Consider the following 22,437-nt stretch of genomic DNA (forward strand, 5'->3'; position numbering starts at 1 on the left):
TTTCTATCACTTAGAGCCATGAATATTTATACAGTGTAAAATTAAACATAATATCCACAGACAAAATGAGGTTGTATGCCTTTACCTCCAATCATATAAAAAGATTAACTCAAAATGGATCAAAGACCTAAACGTAGGAGCTAACACTACAAAACTCTTCTGAGAAAAAATAGAGGGAAAGTTTCATAACACTGGATTTGACAATGATTTCTTGGGTATGACACCAAAAACACATGCAATTAAAGAAAAAGTAACCTGTACATCACAATGTAAAACTTGTGCATCCAAGGTCACAATCAACAGAATGAAAAGAGAACCTACAGAAAGGGAGAAAGAATCTGTAACTCATATCTAATAAGGGGTTAAAATTCAGAATATATATTCAAATACCTAAAATTCAGTAACAAAAAAACCCAAATAATTTGATTTAAAAATTAAAACAAAGAACTTGAATATCATTTCTCGAAAGATATACCAATGGCCCTAAAGCATAAGAATACGCAAAATCACTAATAATTAGGAAAATGCAAATCAGAACCACAAGCAGATCTCTGACAACCATTAGGATGGCTACTCTCAAAAAGAGAAACAAAAGCACAGAAATTTTAAGTTTTGGCAAAAACATTTTAAGTTTAAGTTAATTTAAATGTTAAATTTTAAGTGTTGGAATCTTTGGGCACTACTGGTTGGAATGTGAAACAATTCACAGCCACTGCGGAAAAGATTATGGTAGTTCTTCAAAAAAAATACACACAGATTTACCATATGATCCAGCAATTCCTAGTCTAGGTATATAACTCAAAAGAAATGAAAGCAGGGACTCAAAAATTTATACACACCTGTTCAAAGCTTCATTACTCATAATAGCCAAAAGGTAGACCCAAATGTCCATTAACAGATAAACAAAATGTGGTATATACATACAATGGAATAATATTCAAACAGCCTTAAAAAGAAAGAAATTTCTAAACATGCCCCAACATGTATAACCCTTCCATAAGTGAAATAAGCCAGTCCAAAAAAAAAAAAAACCAAATACTATATCATTTTACTTATAAAGTTCCTAGAGTAGTCAAATTCATAGAAACAGAAAGCAGAATTGCAGGGGCTGGGAGAAGGGGGAAATGGGATTGTTGTTTAACAGGTAAAAAATTTTAGTTTTTCAAAATGAGTAAGTTCTGGAGATTGGTTGCAAAACGGTGGGAATACACTTAATGCAGCTCAAGTGTACACTTAAAATAAGACGGCAAATCATATGTTAAGTACTTTTTACCACAATTTTTAAAATTAAAGGTTAAAAAAGGGGGGGGGGCGCACCACTCATTCACTGTCTCTCCCTCTCTAAAATAAATAGTTAAAAAAAATAATTATCTTAAGTTCTCTTAGTTAAAAAAACAAACACTTTTTTTTATAATGTTTATTTATTTTTGAGAGACACAGAGACAGAGCATGAGCAGGGGAGGAGCAGAGAGAGAAGAAGACACAGAATATGAAGCAGGCTCCAGGCTCTGAGCTGTCAGCACAGAACCCTATGCAGGGCTCGAACCCACAAACTGAGATCATGACCTGAGCTGAAGTTGGCCTCTTAACCAACTGTGCCACCCAGGCACCGCTTCACATGAGGTTTAAAACACACCCAAAAGTATTCTTAATGTTTTGCAAAAGAAATGAAAATAAATAGGGTTTCTTGAAAGGAGTATGTTTTTTTTCACTTTCCCTAATGAAAAAACATTTTCTTAAAAGGACTTCTAAGGTGTTTTTTTCTTTGAACCTATTCTTATCTTTAAAACATACAACTAGACCTAAACTTATGAAGTACACAATTTAATTTACATTTTGATCAAATTTTTGTAGCTATTACATTATAAACAGATGTGTTAGTTGTAAAGACTATGTTATATAGTTTCTAGATAATTTATTATTGTCTTTAGTAAAATACTTGAGACCCAAAGGTGTCTCAGTGGTATTAGGCACTAGTGATGGGGGCGGGGGTGGGGGGGGGAATTCTCAATAAAGAATTATTCATTCTTTCTCTGCTGAAGAAGCATAATATACTATCTAGAGTCCAGACTCTGCAGCTACTTTGAAGTCACCTAACTATTCACTTCTCTGTAACTCAGTTTTCTATCTTTAAAATAATACCTGATATCTCACTGGGTTTTTATAAAAACAAAACCTATCAGTATGTACGAAAGTACTGGAATAGTGCTGACACAATAAATGCTATGTGAGTGCTCAGTAAATACCAAAAAAGGGTCTTGCTCTGTGCCAGGCACTGTCCTAGAGCTAAGAAATAATTAGTACACAGAACAAACAAAAATCTCTCTCCTCTGTGAAGTTTTACATTTTCATAGGTGATGATATTCTAGAATTAAGAAGCACAATGGGACACCTGGGTGGCTCAGTCAGTTACGTAATTGACTTCAGCTCAGGTCATGATCTCATGGTTAGTGAGTTCGAGTCCCACATGGGGTTGTGTGCTGACAGCTCAGAGCCTGGAGCCTGATTCAGATTGATTCTGTCTCCCCCTCTCTCTGCCTTCCCCTGCTCACACTCTGTCCCTCTCAAAAATAAATAAACATTAAAAATCTTTTTTAAAAGCACAATCAGGTTACCAATAAATCATCTCATATAGGCACCTACATATATATGTAGCCAGGGAGGCTCAGTGGGGATTGAACGGAATGAAAGAATTTCCACAGGAACTAATTCTATGAAGAAAGTTCATCTAAACCCCCAAATATGGGCAGTAGTTCCTCCCAGATGCCATGATCAGGGTTTACTATATTCAGCAGCTGATCAAAAACTCAAAGGAGACTAAAGTAGTAGAGAGTTAAACAATGGCCAACCAAAAATTACACATCATCTCCACTTTCATCAAATCAGTACTAAGATGAGCTCCCTGGGTTCTTCTGAGACTAAATAGAGTGACAAAGAACAGAAAATTCTGATAAAGAGGCATGAGAAAGTAGAGACTAAATATAAAATAGAAACTAGTTTTATTTGGATTATTCTATACCTAAGCCTACCCTAAATATTTAGGACAGCTCTCAATAGAACAACCTCATCACAATGAGGTACATGACAAAAACTCTAGTATGCATAAAAAGCAGTACTTTGTCAAAGTTTCAGCATATGAGCAGAGATCCTAATTTCTAAACTAAATTGAAACACAAATCATTCAATTATTTATTCATTCAACTTCTATTCACTCAGCTCTAGGAGAACCAGTTATGTTGGCCAGACTTGGCATTGGTATACAACATAAAAGTCGAAAGGAATTTGGAGGGATTTCTGTTCTAGTTAAGAGTTGCTGTTAAGCTTCTGTCATCCAATCTATTTCTCTTCCAGTATACCACACTGCCATATTTGAACCAAAAAGGAATGGTCTGTGGAAGTAGGAGAATATAATTTCATAGAGCAATCTCTATGATGGAACTTAATACTATAATTATCTTTACTAGAAAAAAAAATAAATGATATATACCTATCAGGTACATACAGCTTCATTTTTTACTAAAGAAATTTTAATCTCTGTCATACAAATACGATAGTATAAGTTTATTAATATGACCAATTTCAGGGTGGCTCAATCAGTTAAGCGTCCGGCTTTGGCTCAGGTCATGATCTCATGGTTCGTGAGTTCGAGCCCCGCATCAGGCTCTGTGCTGATGGCTAGCTCAGAGCCTGGAGCCTGCTTCAGATTCTGTATCACCCTCTCTCTCTAAACCTGCTCATGCTGTCTCTCTCTGTCTCTCAAAAATAAATAAAAAACATTAAAATTTTTTTTTTAGTTTTTAAAAATGACCAATTTCAGTGTTTTATGCCTGCAAACAAAAAACATTCTGCCAAGTAACCTGAAGTCACTATATATCATCACTTGAAATGGAGATAATTATCTGTAACTGATGTAGAGGACAAAGGCAAAAGAAAAAATTTCAATTTCTTTACAACAGTCCATTGCCAAGTCCCTGAGACAAGGAGAGTGACCTTCCTCTAGGAACTCAACTTCCTAAATGTTAATACTTTGCTAAGGGCAAAAAACAATCTTAGCTTAACTTTATCCCAACCTCCAGGATCCTGTATATGTCTCCTTTAACATATAAAATACTGGTGTTTTGATTTTTTACTTTGCTTTTCTGTTTTGAGTGTCATTGCAACTACTGTATTGTAAAGGATGGAAAATAATTGCATATGTTAAAAAAATATGAAACTTTATAAAGTAAAAAAAATAAATAAATAAAAGCAAAAGCAAAAAAAAAAAAAAAAAAAAAACAGGATCCTGAATTAAATGAAAAAAAAAAATATTCCTCTGGAAACTTCCTTTATCTACACACCCCAAGTTACATGTTACCAATCATCCTCTAGGCATATGGCCCACTGATCTACATCTGAAGGGTCTCATGACTAAGGTTTTACTAGACAGTAATTAATGACCTTTTCCTAGTAACAACTAGCCCCTCAAGGTCCTAGAAACCTTGCTTCTAAATTCCTTAGACACTTAACACTACTCCTAATCCCCTCTCACTTGAACAGATATAATAAGTCACTCCTCACAATCCAACTGCAGCTCTTTCTGGCCAGAGGTCCCATCCCCGTGCTTTAATAAAACCACCTTGTACCAAAGACATCTCAGGAATTCTTTGACATTCACTCCCAAACCCCAACGCTGCCACGTCATAACTAGGTCTCCATGCATGATTAAATGCTTTATTTTCTATTTATTCCCATCCTCAAACCAATACCAAAAATCCAAATAAAGTTAAACCAGAGCCATCAAAACAGACAGAAGAGGGGAAAAAAGAAAATAAACTAAGGGTACTAAAAACTGGGAAATTAAAAAAAATTTTTTTTAACGTTTATTTATTTTTGAGAGACAGAGCATGAGCAAGGGAGGGCAGAAAGAAAGGGAGACACAGAATCTGAAGCAGGCTCCAGGCTCTGAGCTGCCAGCACAGAGCCTGACGACAGGGCTCAAACCCACAAACCATGAGATCATGACCTGAGCCAAAGGCGATCACTTAACCAACTGAGCCACCCAGGCACTCCAAGACTGAGAAATTTTAATCTTACAATATATCGAAAATATAAATGTATAACATTCTAAATATAGTTATTATTTAAAAGGGGGAAAAAGGCTGCCTCACTATAAAAGAAATTGTTCTCTGCAGTTGCAAAAAGAGTAGCCAAAGAATTTTTCCCATTAAAGAAGAGGAAATAAACAAGCCAAATTTCTTCCCTTTGGATACTGTAAAGAGCAGTTGATAATTCAATCATTTATTAAATATTCAGTCAAAGGAGCAAATCTCAATGTAGAGAGAGAAAAGGGAGTCAGTGGTTTATGTTGCACAGGGCTCTTCTCAATTCTACCTTACTGGAATTCCTCAACACCTTCCAATAATCCTGTCTTTATTGAAAAATCACTACATTGGAGAGCCACTGTTAAGATGGATATGTGCCAAATTTCTAGAGTATGCTGGGACAGAAGAAAAGATGCAAATCACTGATCTAGAGTATCTGTAAATCTATACATAATAAAACATACTTTCTCCTACAAAATAGTATTTTCCATATCATGCAATTGTGGGCTCTAGCCAGCCCTTCTTCAATGAAAATTATAATGGTTATTATCAGCCAAAAAACAGAAAGGCTAACAAATATGCCATTTGATTAGCCCTATTACTCTAGTAAAACCTTGGCCTTCCTTAAACCCTTTAGTCCAGAGTTATTCTAGACATCCAGATTGTTAAAGATCTACCTTATACATACTAATTTAAAAAAATTTTTTTTAATATTTATTTTTGAGAGAGTGAGAGAGACAGAGAACAAAGAGAGACAATACAAGTTGGGGAGGAACAGAGGAAGAGATACATAATCCAAAGCAGTGTCCAAGCTCTGAGCTTTCAGCACAGAGATCGACACAGGGCTTGAACTCTCAAACCACGAGTTCATGACCCGATCTTAAGTCGGACACTTCACTGACTGAGCTACCCGGGTACCCCTAAATTACCAATTTTTATTTTATAATTTGTAATATAATTTTCTTTTGAAATATATCATCTTCTTTGCTTAAGAACAAGTGTTTTAAACTATAAAAATAATACACAATCACTGAAAAAACCTCAATAATTCAAAAGTCTAAGTAAAAAGTGGAAGTTCCTTCCCCTCCCACCCACCCCCTACTTCCATTCTCTAGGGATAACCACTATAAAACAATTTGGGGTGCATCCTAGATCTCTTCGGAATACATACAACTTTTATACCTAACTGTATACACACATGTGAGTAAAGAAGGAGATCTTGCCGTACATTCAGTTCTACAATATGCTTTTTGCACTGATGGACTGAATAGAGTTCTAAGTTTATCCTGCTACACCTGATTTGCTTAAACTGCTTATTCCACAATATTTTTCATTATTCCCTAACTGACAAGGTACTTTTATGTTGGAAACACTGTTTTCATCTAATTTTTTGTAACATGTTCAACTTTTCCTTTATTGTCACTTCAAACTGCCATCACTACATTGTCTGTAACATTTCTTATCCTCACTCACTTCCACTGGAAAACCTGGAAACCAGACAACTTACCGTGCTAGAAATGAGATCAAATTGAGAATTAAACGAGGGAAATTTTTCACTGTGATTACTTTTTTTATTGCTATTTTATCCTCTCAGAGGTCCTTAATGCTTCTTGATTCTGGGTAAAGTTTCCAGATCACAACTTTTGGACAAGTGAAACATTACCATTATTATTAATATACTAGTAGGTTTGCTGGTTCATATTTTCATGTGGAAAATACCTTGTTTAAAAAGGGGGGGGCACCTGGGTGGCTCAGTCAGTTAAGCGTCCAACTTCAGCTCAGAGTAATAATGGTCTCACATCTCGTGAGATGAAGCCCTGCACGGGCTCTGTGCTAACAGCTCACAGCCTGGAGTCTGCTTGGAGTTCTGTGTCTCCATCTCTGCCCCTCCCCCCTCATGCTGTTTCTCTCTCAACAACAACCAAAAACCCCACAAAAACCAGAGGAAATGAATGAAATCAGGAAATTAGCATGATGCCACTATGTTTGCAAATGTCATTATAATAGTATTTATATTATTATAAAAATATTATAAGTAATCTATTCATCAAACTAGTCTATTCCATCCCCTATAACCAGTCAGTAGTTACATACAGCACTACTACCATAGTAGATATATGTGATTTATCACTCAAATATCACCCAACCTTCTGCCACCCACTTAAATTTCTATAGGATAATTATCCTCCCCTGTCACTACCTAGAAGTCAACCTAAGAGTATTCTCACCTTTGAACAGTTCAGGAGAAGCATACAACCTAATCAGGTTTAGCATGATAAAAGGTGAACTCCACAGGAGTTTCTAGAAAAAAGAGAGTGGCACAAGCTTGCACTCTGTTTTCCTTCCACCCCCTCCTCTACCTTCTTTCAATTTCTTCTTTCTCCCTTTTCCTTCCTCTCTCCTCCCCCAAACGCACAACAGAAAAGATCATCATTCTTCCCTGGAATGTGGAGGTATGAAGATAAGAAATCTAGAGCTAAGGGGCAAAAAGGACAGTACTGAATGGAACCTGAGAATAATGGCAAGAAGGGGAAGCAGAGCCAAGAAATGATGCCTAGACACATTTGACCGTTGAACCAAAGTATACATAAACTTTTTTTAATTAAAAATACTTATTTATTTTGAGAGAGAGAATCCCAAGCAGGCTCCACACTGTCAACACACAGATCAAAGTGTGAGATCATGACCAGAGCCAAAACCAAGAGTAGACGCTTAAACTGACTGAGCCACCCAGGCACTCCGAAATATACCTGAATTGTTTAGTCATGTGTGCCTGTTGTAGGCTTAATTTTTCTGTCACTTGCAATATAAGGAACTTCAACCCTGCTACCTAGAACCTTATATTGGTGTCTAGTCTTTAAGGCCTTAAGCACCCTTTTTATTGAGTAAGTTCTACCAAAACTATTTGTCAAGTTGTAGTCTCATAACCATTTTCCACTTGTACAAAACCTTAAGATGAATTCCATTTGTTTTATGGCTAAAATTTTCCCTTTAAAATTATTATCTTCTAATACATACTCTAACAGTACTTTCATCGGTAATATATATCTGATTTTTGACAGAATTCAGCTCAGCACACTCAATTTCCAAGTTCTAGAAACTCTGAAGAACTGAAAAACTCAAGAAATCTTCAATAATTTTCTGAAAGACTACTAAAGCACAATTTATAGGGGAAAGTATATGATCAGGTATTTCTTTTTCCTGGCATTTTGCTTACTGATTTTAGTATTTTAAGTATGTTTCTGGACTGACATCAATGCATGATCTAGCTAGCCAATATTCCTTGTGGTATTAACAATTATTTAACTAAATTGATCGTTAAAACAAGTCGGTTACCTAATTCAATCTAATTATGACCCAAAAAATCCACAGAATTTACACTGATCTACTATGCAACTGTTTAAAGATATAACTTCATTTCTGAGAACTGAAAAAAACTATAACTTACCTCAATTGTTTCGCATAGTTCTGTTCAATTTCTATCCTCTCTTTAACAAATTTGGCATATCTTTCCAAGAAGTCAATTCCCCATTGTGTATGCTTGTCTAAGCTGTCGAACTGATCCTAGAAAGAAAAGGTAAAAACACACTGAAAAGTCTAAAATTTTATCCACATATATTTTAACCAGCTTCTGATATCTATTCAGAGAGGCAATGAGGTAATAAAAAGAAAAAAAATCTAGGCTTCTCTGCTGGTCTCCACTCACCTCATCCTTTAGGATCTACATAGAAATAGGTTATAAATGCAAACTTTTTTAGCATAAATCATAAAGCTTTATGTCTGAGTGCCTTTGCACATGTGGTTTCCTCTGGATGCAACACTCTCCTCTGGTCACCTTTTACAATTTACTCTTATTCCTCCTCTGAGAATTAGTTCAGGCACTATGGCTTCCAGAAAATGGCCCTACACTCTCAGACTGGGATATACTGGTCTTTCTATGGGTCCCCAAGGCTGGAGGACTTTAACTACAAGTTATTGTCCTTTTTAAAAATTTTTATTTAAATTCCAATTAGGTAACATACAGTGTAATTATTAGTTTCAGGTATACAATAGTGATTTAACTCTTGCATACATCATGCGGTTCTCTTCACAAGTGCATTCCATAGTCACCTATTTCACCCATCCCCCCCACCACTGCCCTTCTGATAACAGTTTGTTCTCTATAGTTAAGAGTCTTGGTTTGCCTCCCCTTCCCCCCCACTGCTTGTTTGTTTTGTTTCTTAAATTCCACATGAATGAAATCATATGGTATTTTCTCTGACTTACTCTGCTTAGAATAATACTCTCCAGCTCCATCCACGTCACTGCAAATGTCAAGATTTCATCTTTTATGGCTTCTTTATACACACACACACACACACACACACACACACACACACACACATACACAAACACACATACACACACATCTTCTTTATCCATTTATCAATCAATGGACACTTCGGCTATTTCCATAATTTGGCTATTGTAGATAATGCTGCTATAAACACTTGAATGCATGTATCCCTTTGAATTAGTACTTTTGTATTCCTTGGGTAAATACCAGTAGTGTGATTGCTGGATCATAGGGTAGTTCTATTTTTAACTTTTTTGAGGAGCCTCCATATTGTTTTCCAGAGCGGCTGCACAAGTTTGCATTCCCACCAACAGTGCAAGAGGGTTCCATATTCCCTTTTATCCATATCCTCACCAACACCTATTGTTTCTTGTGTTGTTTTCAGCCATTCTGATGGGCTTGAGGTGACAACTATACTTCTGATTTGCATTCCCTGATGATGAGGAATGTTTAGCATCTTTTCGTGTGTCTGTGGCCATCTATTATGTCCTCTTTGGAAAAATGTTTATTCAGGTCCTCTGCCCATTTTTAATCTGATTAGTTTGGGGGGGGGGGTTGGTGTTGTATTAAGTTCTTTATATATTTCGGGCATTAAACTCTTATCAGATAGACATATAATTTGGAAATATCTTCTCCCTTTCCATAGGTCATCTTTTAGTTTTATTATTTCCTTTGTTGTACAGAAGCTCGAAATTTACTATCTTATTCACTTATATTATTAACCTCAAAACTCCCAAAGCAAGATTTGTTATTTACAAATGAATCATTTCCAAATCTTTGCCCTTTATCCCTTCCTCTATCTTAAATCATTTTAAATAATTCTACTTGTAAAGGTAAATTCTATCTGAACAGCAGAGATAGAATTCATCTGGCCATCAGAGTTTACTCTAATTCTATTCTTTCATACAACTCTTTCATTATGATTTCGCTTCCAAAGCAGACTTGGAAACAGCAAAAAATGCACTGCCCAGTGAACTTAATTGGAATATTAGTAATTTTTCCTATTATAAACTGAATTATCTTTCAAACTGAAAAACTCTTAACAAAAAACATTCCTCCCAAAAGGAACAGTCTGAAGGTAAAACAATCACATGTCATTTTTCCAAAATGCTTCAAAGGCTTCTTTCCACCATCATCTTTATCAAATTTTACATTACATTTCTTTATCTTCTAGAGAAAACCTTTAATTTTTTTTACATTACAAACCCTTATCAGCAAAAAAATCTGAACACCTACATTATATGTAAGTTTATGAATTTATACACTATACTGTTAAATTACATAATTGTAAAATCCACAAAAATAAAAATTAAAAAGTTTAAATGAAATAAATGTTAGTTTTAAATAATTTTTTAACTTATTTAATAAACAAAAGCCTTTGGGTCAAGTCTTTTTGAAAATATGAACAGGGGTGCCTGGGTGGCTCAGTTGGTTAAACATCTGGCTTCAGCTCAGGTCATGATCTCATGGTTCATGGGTTCAAGCCCCGGGTCGGGCTCTGTGCTGACAGCTAGCTCAGAGCCTGGAGCCTGCTTCAGATTATGTGTCTCCCTCTCTCTCTGACCCTCCCCTACTTGTGCTGTCTCTCTCTGTCTCTCAAAAATAAATAAAAAAAAAGAAGAAAAAAATTTAAAAAAATATATGAACAACAATTTTGAAATATGCTTCATTTATTTCTAAAATCTTGGTATAATACTTAATAGCAAATAAATCTAAAAGCCTTGGTTCCAAACTTTGAATGCTTAGTGTTTAGTGGTCTTTAGAGCTGGAAAACAAAAAACACCTCACAAAAATATAAAGATCTAAATGGAAAAAACTCATTATTGACTCTACTTCCCAATTTCTTCTTAAACCTCATTCACCAATATGTAGAGGCTTATGTTAAAATTTGGCTAATAAAGGTCCTTGATGTTAGTTTGTTAATTTTTACAAACTAAACAGGAAACATTGAATGTTTATATTTTTAACAAACAGGTTCAAACTCCACTGAAACTCTGATATGATTTTGTGTGTCAATTTGACTAGGCTACATTGCCTATACATCTGATCAAATATTATCCTGGATGTTTCTTTGAAGGCATTTTTAGATGAGATTAATATTTAAATTGGTGTATTTAGAATAAAACAGATTATCCTCCATAATGTGGGTGGGCCTCATCTAATCAGTTGAAAGCCTTAACAGAACAAAGGCTGACCTTCTTGCAAGAAGGGATGCTGCCGGATAACTGCCTTTGGGTTAGAACTGCAACAAAAACTCTTCCCTGGGCCTACCTTGCAGAGTTTGGACTTGCCAAACCTCTAAAATCATTGTCACAGAATTCCTTATAAACCTGTCAATCTCTCTCATTTTCTCTCTACACACACACACACACACACACACACACACACACACACACACACACACACACTTCTGTTGCTACTGTTTCTCTGGAGAACCCAGACTAATACCCTGATTTTAAAACAAGAAATTTCTGTTTCCAAGTGTTTAAAGGTGCAGATACAATATTTGTAGATACACACACAAAATTATATAATGATGGAAGCATTTCCAAACACTCATCACCAAAATGCTTTCTCCACAGCTTGTTTTTTTGAAAAGTAGTTATTCACTCACTATTGAAACTTGAAGGAACAGATTAAATTTTCTCAAAAGTACTTGGTCAGAAAGCAAGTCATACTACTAACAGTCATTTATTAAAGAAATGGTCAACAAATTTGAAACAGCCAGGAGATGAGTAACAAACTTGCATGAAACAACAACCTTCAATGGTCCCTTCCATTTCATTTGGAAATACTGTAAAAAGTCTATCTACTGTATTATAAAAGCATCATTTTCATAAAATTGACCATAATAAAAATATACTATAATTCTCTGTGGAGTTCTGGCTTCACTTTTTTTGCTAACTGATAAATAATGAAGTGAATAAACTGCAATTATATTCCAATTTCCTTTTTAAAATTCCATTCAGTACACTGCTATGTCACTGGTTATAGGATTTCTTCATAAAACATTATTCAAATAATTTACTACTGAGAATAAATCTTCAACATATCTCTCCTTTAGTGTTTCACAAAAAAAGTAGTTTTAAACACACTTTATTACTGAAACAATCTTAAAACACTATATGCTGAGATACCACAAACTGCAGATAGAATACTTTCAGCATAAAACTTTTCCTAAAAGGTTTCTAACAGTATTTGTTGAGATCATTAGTTCGTCACCATGTTGTTTTATATACACTATATCACTATTTTTACCACAAAAAGAGCAAGTGTGTTTCTAAAAGCATGCTTTCACTATTAAGTCTGAAATCTGAGAGGATTCCAGCACACTCATGTTCAAAGTAGCATTATTCACAATAACCAAAAGATGAAAACAACCAAGGTGTCCATCAATAGATGAATAAACAAACTATGCTATATACATACAATGGACTAATATTCAGCCTTTAAAAGAATATTCTGACACATATTAAAACACAGATGAACCTTGAAGACGTTATTCTAAGTCAAATAACCCAGTCAGAACCAATACTGTGATTCCATTTATATTAAGTCCCTAAAGTAGTCAAATATATATACCCAGAAAGTAGAAATGTGGTTCCTAGAAGCTGAGGGGAGAATGGGGGTTACTGTTTAATACGTAGAGTTTCTTTGGAAAGATTAAAAGGTTCTAGAGATGGATGGTGGTGAGGACTGCACAACATCAGGACTATACCTAATGTAATAAACTGTGCACGTAAATGGAAAATGTACTTCTATTTTACCACAATAAAGGAGGGAGCTTCCAAACATTTATCAGTATATTCAGCAAAATTTAGTATAATCTCAATCATGTGACTTTCAATAGCACTAAAAAACTGCAGCAGGGGCACCTGGGTGGCTCAGTTGGTTAAGCCTCCGACTTCAGCTCAGGTCACATCTCGAGTTCTTGGGTTCGAGCCCAGCCCTGCGTCAGACTGGAGCCTGCTTCCAGTTCTGTGTCTCCTCTCTCTGCCCCTCCCCCTCACATGCTCTGTCTCTCTCTGTATCAAAAATAAATAATAACATTAAAAAAATTTTTTTTTAACTGAAGCAGAGGTCACTATCTGGCTTCTTACTTTTCAAACTTTTGCTTTATTCTGATGGCTTCATATTATTATACGATTATATTAAGACTCAAAATACATTCAGAGCAAGCTTCAATGCTAATAGTAGCGGATGTGTGGCCAGATTTCCAATAATCTTCTCATGGGACACCATTTTAGTCCATCATGATACAGCCATGATATCTTTTTTTAATTTTTTTAAACCTTTATTTGTTTTTGAGAGACAAAGGGAGACAGCATGAGCAGGGGAGGGGCAGAGAGAGAGGGAGACACAGAATCTGAAGCAGGCTCCAGGTTCTGAGCTGTCAGCACAAATCCCAACATGGGGCTTGAACCCATGGACCATGAAAAGTCGGATGCTTAACCAAGTGAGCCATGCAGGTGCCTGGATTATTCAAATAATTCAAAAATATCACCGGACAACTGTACAAGTAGAAAACATCAGAGAAGCCAAATAACTGAGCTAATTATATTTTAACTAAGATTTTCATATACGTATTAAGTAAATAGATCTCAAATAAAGGCCAACTAGGAAGTATACCAGTAAACATTAAAAAACAGGATAAAGGCAAGATAAACATGTTTGACTAAAAATGAAACAAAGTTCTCTGTTTTTTAACCACTTTGGGGAAAAAAAATCTGAATTGAAAAAAAAGTACCTCTAAAAGACAAAAGTTTGAGATAGAAAATTTTAAATACTATTATATTATATACCCATATTGTACATTATTTTTTGCCTCAGTCAGCCACAAATTACAAATAAGAATTTATGTCAAATATAGATTTAATATTATGACTTTTTAAATGCAGACAAAATAGTTATTTTCAAGATAAAATTTATTTAATCCACTGAATAATATATCTTGGTTTTCAACTAGACATATTAATTACAATATATTAAGAATCAGTATAAGTATGATAAACTCCAAACATTCAAAAATGAGTGATTTAGGGGCGCCTGGGTGGCTCAGTTGGTTAAGCATCCGACTTCGGCTTAGGTCATGATCTCACAGTCCATGGGTTCGAGTGCCATTGGGCTCAGGGCTGACAGCTCAGAGCCTGGAGCCTGCTTCAGATTCTGTCTCCCTCTCTCTCTGCCCCTCCCCCACTGGCTCTCTGCTCTGTCTCTCAAAATAAAATAAAGACATTAAAAAAATATTTTTAAATGAGTGATTTAAATTTTGATAGGAAATGAGCAGAGAAACTAATTTATCAATATCCATATAAAGAATAAAAAGGCAAAGTAAATAGCAAGAGATCCAAACAAGATTCATGGTTGAAAAGTTAATATATTCAGTGAACAAATGTTCATTTTAAATTCTGTAATTTTACCAGACATTTTACTTTTTCTCTAAGCAAACTGCAAAAGAATTTCACCATAAAGTTGTGTCATTACTCTGAATCCAAGAGACACCAGATAACAACATACATGGTCATTTTTCATTTTTATATACCAGTTTCCAATCATTTGAATTGCTTCATTTGTCAACAATGATTTTAGTATTTTTATGGTATTCAATGACTTAAGAAATGTTAAAAACTAGATACTGATAACAAAATTAACCTCATCACACAGCCTAGCACATATACGGCACTTACTTGCTCACTGAGTAGCCATTCTATTTGCATAGCACTTTTGAATTTACAAAGTGTTTTCACATGTATTACCCAATATCACCTTCAAAACCCTTTTGGACAAGGCATTTCATAAATGAGGAAACCAAGTTTCTGACTCTATACCTCATTTTCTTTCTACTTATAACACACCATTGTTTGGTAAGTAAGTTTAGCAATTAACATTTACTAATAAATAATGGTCCCAGACCCCTGGTTTTACAAATATGGAAGCTGATGCCCAGAATTGCTTAAGTAATATACCCCATAGCTGGATAGCAACAAAAATGGGACGGGACTACAAAGATTATCTTCTAAAATCATTGCCCGTTTTATATTCTTAAAAACCAAATGAGTAACTATTGTGAATACTGTTATTAAAAATGATGTGTTTCTTTCACCAGGAAAGAAACAGATGGTTTGAAAAAAATTCTAGGTCACTAGGAAGCTTTGATGAAAGGCGTAAACGAAAAAATTTCAAAGTTAGAAACTGCCTAATGCAAACACACAATGAATGCTTAAACTTCCTTTACATGAATCCTGGTAAGTTGTTCAATGTTTCTGAGCAGCATACCATTAGTGATCAGAACAACTCCAGAAGCATGACAGAACAAAGACATTAAGAATTCTTTTTACTAACATAAAATAAAGTAGAAAATTCTTAAATATATGAATCAATCATAAATGTGTTCATAGGTAACACCCTCTAATCCCTTTAGCTTCAAAGCCTGAGATCACATTTCTCCCCTGTCCATGCCAGCAGATACCCTGGGACTATACAGTGGAACATGTCAGGAAATGCTCAAGACAAATTGAAGAAGTAAAATTAAGCAGTATTCTGAAACTACCTATGGATTACAAATAAATATTAAGTTATCAAAACAGGAAACATCCTCATTCCCCCATTCTCTTTACCTTTAGCATTGCTCTTATTTATATGGATTTACTCTATTACTAGCAGAGTTTAACTCCTTTCATTTCCATCCTCCATTAACCCCTCACTCCCTTTTCCAACATATTCATTCCTACCACACCTTCTGTGAAATGTTCTCTCTCCCCTCAGTGGTATACCCTAATTAAATGCTATCTCATATTTAAATTCAAGAAAGCTATTATTTTCTGTTTTCTTAGGTACTGTTTTTTAATTCTGTAAAATGTTTAAAGTTATTTTAACCTTATTCATTTGGGAACACAAAGAAAGCATTCTAAATTAAAGATGGCACCAAAGCCAACTAAATGTCCATGCTATTCAGCATAAATCAAATGAATTATATGTTGCTCCAAGGTTCTACTGCATAGTGGTAAGTGTGGTAATAAATAATGAATTTACTCAGTCATCTTACTTTTATCTTTAATGTAATTTAAGTAAAAATAAGTATTTTATGTATAACAAAATTTATAATTATATTAGAAGTCACCATTTTATATTCAATCCTTATTTTTCTAATTACTGTGACTCAGCCTTGCATCCAAATGAAGTCCCAATAAAGTACTTTTGGTAAAGCACCAAGGGTCACAACTATTTAAAAAAAGACTTTCTTTACTAAAAAGCAGAATAATGACTCTGTTGTCCTAGTTTGGGCTTACTCTATGGCTCTGATATTCTGCCAAAGTTTCTCCAGCACTTTTGAATACCAAAGTACTAGCAGAAACATTTTTAAGATCTAATATGACTGACTTTTCTCATTCTTGGATTCATACAGAACTGGAACTGTTTTTTAAGTCTCATGGAGCTTAAAAAAAAATCATAATTCAGTCAGCAATCTCTATCCCCAAAGTAAACTGAGGAATATTTTATGTTTAAACAACTTAATTATTTGGATTTGTTTCCTTGTGGTTTTAGCTGTTCTTTAAAAAAGAGTTGCAAACTTGTGTATTTGGAAAATTTACCTGTTACCCTTTTCATTTTTAATTAAAAATTTAATTAAATTTTAAATTATGCTTTCAGGGACTTCAAAATCTAACAAGATAATTCTTCTAATACCCTACTGCTTATTTTTTAATTCTCTTCCCATGACTTTCTCTTCTACTTTATCTCAGCAACTCATTCCAGTGGTCATCACCCCCATCATCATTTAAGTGATCTCCTATTCCCAATAAATTTCAAGCCTCTCATTCTCAGATGGCTAACCCTATAAGCCAAGCTTACAAACTCCAGTACCCCATGACCAGTAGCTTTTTTTAATGTTTGTTTATTTTTGAGAAAGACAGAGGAGGGGCAGAGAGGGAGACAGAGAATCCCAAACAAGCTCCATACTGTCAGTTCAGAGCCAGATAACGGGGCTCGATCTCACAAACCGTGAAATCATGATCCAAGCCGAAATCAAGAGTTAGACACTTAACTAAGTATGCAGCCACCAGGAGCCCAGGTGTTTTTTTTTTCTTTTTAAAGTAAGCTCTATGTCCAAAGTGGGGCTTGAACTCATGACCCAGAGATCAAGAGTTGCACGTTCTACCAATTGAGCCAGCCAGACCCTCCAAGACCACAAATGATTTGACCCCATAGATAGAAACTTCAACCCATTCATCTGACACATTTCTATTGCTCGTGCCTCTCCTCTTTTGACACAGCTTGTGTTCCATAAGCCATCATTGTAATCACTCCATGCCGACAGTCTCAACTGTTGCTTTGTCAAACTTCAACCCTAGTTTCATATTTAACTCTTCACCAACCCTTCTCATGCTGGTGAAAAAAGGTGGGGTGGGAAGAAAGGAGGGACAGACGAAACAAACAACTATAATAACTGGTCATAATTTGAAATTTGTGGTTATTAACCCAAAGGGCTTTAGTTAGCCCAAACCCATTCACCATCCCACTATCCTGGCCAACTAACTTACACCTTCTTACAGTTTAAATTTACACCACCTCCTGGCCATCTCTCAGCTAATAACCTTCTTTCCTACCTCACCAAAAGAGACAATCAGAATAGAATTCCTCATTCACCAACTCTATTTTTACCACAAACACCTATGTGATTGGATTCTGCCATCCTGCTTATTATTCTGGATACATATCCACACCATTAGTGCTTGTGCCTACTTGAAGAACTAGTGCAATTTCAGATTTAGTTGTTAAAATGTTTAAGATTCTGAGCCTGCATATGTTTGATGTATTCCAGGGAACAGCAAGAAGCTGAATAAGCAAGCTACAGCTAAATGAGCAGAAGAAAACACTGAAGTTAAAATGGGAAGGGTATGAGGATCAGAATGCAGATTATCTTCCACCATAAGGGTCTTGGCTTTAACACTGATTGAGATGAAAACATACTGGAAGGTCTTGAGCATTAGCCAGACATGACCTGACTCAGGTTATTAAAGAGATCACTCTGGCTTCTATGTTGATTAAAAAAAAAAAAAAAAAAAAAGATGTATGGGGTGTCTGGGTGGCTCAGTCAGTTAAGCATCTGACACTTGATTTTGGCTGAGGTCATGATCCCAGCGTCAGGAGATAAAGCCTCATGTTGGACTCCATGCTGAGCATGGAGGCTGCCTGAGGTTCTCTCTCTCTCTTTCCCTATGCCCCTCTTCTAAACTCACACTCTAAAATGAAAAATAAAAAACAAAATTACTTTAAACTTTTAATAATAAAAAAAATTACTCCAGACAAGGGAGACTTTGGAGGAAGGCTACTGCGATAATCCAGATCAGATCATAGCTCAGGTGAGTTTGGAACAAGGTAGAAGGAGCAGAGTAATGAAAAGTGGTAAAATTTTGGATATATTCTGAAGGCGGCAACAAAATTTTCTGATAGTTTGCATGTGGGTTGTGAAAGAAGAGAACTCAATTTTGAGCACCATGAACTAGAAGAATAAATCTGCTTTGAACTAAACTGGGACAATTAAGTGAACAGGTCTGGTCAACGGGAGAAGACAAAAATTTTGGTTTTAGATAGTTAACTTTGTGATATCCTTAGATACCTAAGATCTGTTGAGTAGGCAGTTAAATGCGTATGTCTGGAATTAAAAAGAAGTGGTCTCCACGAAAATTTATGTTATATGGTATATACACACAATGGAGTACTACATGGCAATGAGAAAGAATGAAATCTGGCCATTTGTAGGAAAGTGGATGGACCTTGAGGGTGTCATGCTAAGTGAAATAAGTCAGGCAGAGAAGGACAGATACCATATGTTTGCACTCATAGGTCTAACAGGAAAACAGGAGAAACCTAATGGAGGACCAGGGGGAGGGGAAGAGGGAAAGAGAGTTGGGGAGAGAGGGGGATGCAAAACTTGAGAGACTATTGAATGCTGAAAATGAACTGAGGGTTGAAGGGGGAGGGGGGAAGAGGTAGTGGTGATGGAGGAGGGCACTTATGGGGAAGAGCACTGGGTGTTGTATGAAAACTAATTTGACAATAAACTATTAAAAAAAAATAAAAAGGAGAAGAGATATGGGATGATCACTAAAAAGAGAAGCAGGGCCAAGTGTGGGTGGTTTTTCGGTGAAGAAACAGTATGATTATGTGCTAATGGAAATGACACAACAGAAAGGAAAACACTAACACTATAGATGAAAGAGGGAAGAAGTGGAGCAGTGAACACTAAGCAGGTAAGACCAGAAGCATACAAAATTCACGGGGCCGACTTTTCCCTAAGACCATAGACAGTTCAAGTTATAACAGGAGAAAAGCCGAGTAAATGGGCACAGGTTTACAAAGTTTGGTAGATGTGGTGGTAGTAGCTTGTGGAGAATTCTACTGTGAATACTTCTATTCTTTTCACTAAAATAGGAGGCGAGGTCATTAGCTGAGAATACACATACAGGAGGTATTAGAGGTCTGAAGGGGGAAGAAGAGTCCCTCTCTCACTTTTGCATTCATAATTTAAATCAATAGGCAAATAACAAAAATATTATAATTCTTCAACTTCTCCAAATTATGGTTTATAAATGAATACATAAGAGTCCTTTATTAATAGGACCATGTCTTTTAAAGGCAATGATTTAGCAGGTCATAAAAGTGTCCACACAAAAAATAATTTATAAGATGATAATGAGACCATGAGAATGTACCTCTCAGATTACTAACCACAGGGAGCATAGCTGATCAGAGTGCCCCAGCCACAAGGCTTTCCACTGGCTGCTCCCACACAAAGACTCAGGAAGGCAAAGATATACAGACATCTGGTTCAGGGAGACCAAGGATTCTTCTGATGGGCGAATATGGCTCAAGGACTACCACACAACCTTGCCAAACTCTCCTTAGAACTTCACGTTGGCCTAAGATGCTTCTCTACTCAATATTCCTTCCTTCCTCCTTCACTACCTCCATTTAGGTCATACTTGCATGGTGGTCCTAGGGCTTTTTCAGCCTTCTCTGGCTCCCTCCCATTCCCATATGGGTGCCTGCTTCCCAGAAAACACAAATTAATACAGCTGAAATGTCTTCAAATGCAACATATTTAACTTTAATCTTTGGGAACAAAATTCTTGTACCTAAAAATCTAAAGTGTACTTTCAAATCTTCTTTCCAATGAGGCTAACAAATACAAATTCACTGAATAAAGCCAAGCCCAAGACGTTACACAAATTTGAATATAATGTTACTATTTCCTGTCCTCTGCCCTGCTCTTGTTCTCAAAAAGCAGCAAACTAAAGTCCTTAAGAGTTAAGATTTTTAAAAAATGACTCAACACCAGATCATTTAGGACTTTTCTCACTTCAGTGAAATGACAATTCCATACAATTTTTCACCATCTCTACTTCTGCGTTTTTGGTGATAGTACAAACTAAATAACATTTCAGGAACCTTATACTATATTTTATGCAATTAAAATTTTTGGATCTCACTTATCATATTATGATTTTACTTAATCTGCTAAATAGGAATTTGAAAGGGCACCTGAGCGGCTCACTCAGTTAAGTGCCTAACTCCCAATTTTGGCTCAGGTCCTCATCTCATGTTTGTGAGTTCTAGCCCCATGGAGGGCTCCACACTCAGCACAGAGCCTGCATGGGATTCTCCCTCTCCCTGTCCCTCCCTTGCTCTCGCTCATGCATGCAAACTTCCCTCCCACCAAAATAAATAAAAAGAATCTGAAGGTTAGAGTTCTATTTTTATGTGTATAAATTTATCTTTTAATTTATTAAAAATAAGCTAAAAGTCTGAATCAAAAAAATAAATTTGCTATTCAAAGTTATCTGCTCTTTTATAGAGTACGAAGAATTATAACGGACATATAATTTTAAATATGAAGCTACAAAGAAACAAAGATATTTCTAAACACTGTACAGTAAAACCTTGATTTGCAAGCTTAATTCATTCTGGAAACATGTTTGCAATTCAAAGCACTTGTATATCAAAGTGAATTTCCCCTTAAGAAATAATGGAAACTCAGATGATTTGTTCCACAGCCCAAAAAAATGCTTACATAAAAATGATTATGATATATAATATAATATACAAAATAATAAAGAATATACAAAACATAAAGAAAAATAAATTAACCTGCACTTAACTTTGAAAATCTTTGTGGCTGATGTGAGGAGATGAAAGAGGGGGGTTATTTTGTAGGAGGACTTTCACTATCACTAACAGATGCTGACTACAGTACAATATTAATGAACTCCTGCCACATACTATATTTAATGTAACTAGCAATAAGGCAGCAGATGAAAGGGTCTATATCTGCAGGCAGTCTGACCTAGAATGAAGCAAAGCATTCCTAAGCTTGTATGGAAAAGCAAAAAACTGCCCATAGGTACTTTGAAATGACAAACTCGAGTGCCAGTTGTGGGTATCTTCCAATGTTCTGAAAAATCAATGATTCCTGCCAAACACCAGAGCCTGAGACTCAGCATCTGAGCATGGGAGATGATCACTCACAATCCCACAGTAAGAGAAAGAGAGAAGAACCATTGGCTCAGGTGTGATCATGTAATGTTCGGCATCACATACTACTCATATTGCAAGACATCGCTCATTTATCAAGTTAAAACTCATCAGAAACGTTTGCTCACCTTGCAGAACACTCACAGAACAAGTTACTTGCAATTTAAGTTTTTACTGTATTATATTGTTACTGAAGCTGACTACTTAGATCAACAGATATTTTAAGACATTTTTACTTCTTAAAGAATTATTATAGGGGCGCCTGGGTGGCTCAGTCAGTTAAGCATCCGCCTTCAGCTCAGGTAATGATCTCACAGTTCGTAGGTTCAAGCCCCGCATCGGCCTCTGTGCTGACAGCTAGCTCAGGCCTGGACCCTGCTTCAGATTCTGTGTCTCCCTCTCTCTGACCCTCCCCTGCTCGCGTGGTCTCTGTCTCTCAAAAATAAATTTTAAAAAAACATAAAAAATATTTTTAAAAGGATTATA

At 35.7% G+C, this 22,437-nt stretch overlaps 1 protein-coding gene across 2 annotated transcripts in view; it reads right to left on the minus strand.

Moving 5' to 3' along the window:
• The window catches only part of FNBP1L (formin binding protein 1 like), a 105,678-nt gene that overhangs the window by 51,379 nt on the left and 31,862 nt on the right, over nucleotides 1-22,437 (minus strand). For both annotated transcript variants that reach the window (XM_029948762.1, XM_029948763.1), the window contains exon 2: nucleotides 8,530-8,645. In XM_029948762.1, coding sequence (XP_029804622.1) covers nucleotides 8,530-8,645 — 116 coding nt within the window. The remainder of the gene's footprint in view (nucleotides 1-8,529; nucleotides 8,646-22,437) is intronic.

This window comes from Suricata suricatta, chromosome 8 (genome assembly GCF_006229205.1).
Source record: "Suricata suricatta isolate VVHF042 chromosome 8, meerkat_22Aug2017_6uvM2_HiC, whole genome shotgun sequence".
Lineage (NCBI taxonomy): Eukaryota > Metazoa > Chordata > Mammalia > Carnivora > Herpestidae > Suricata > Suricata suricatta.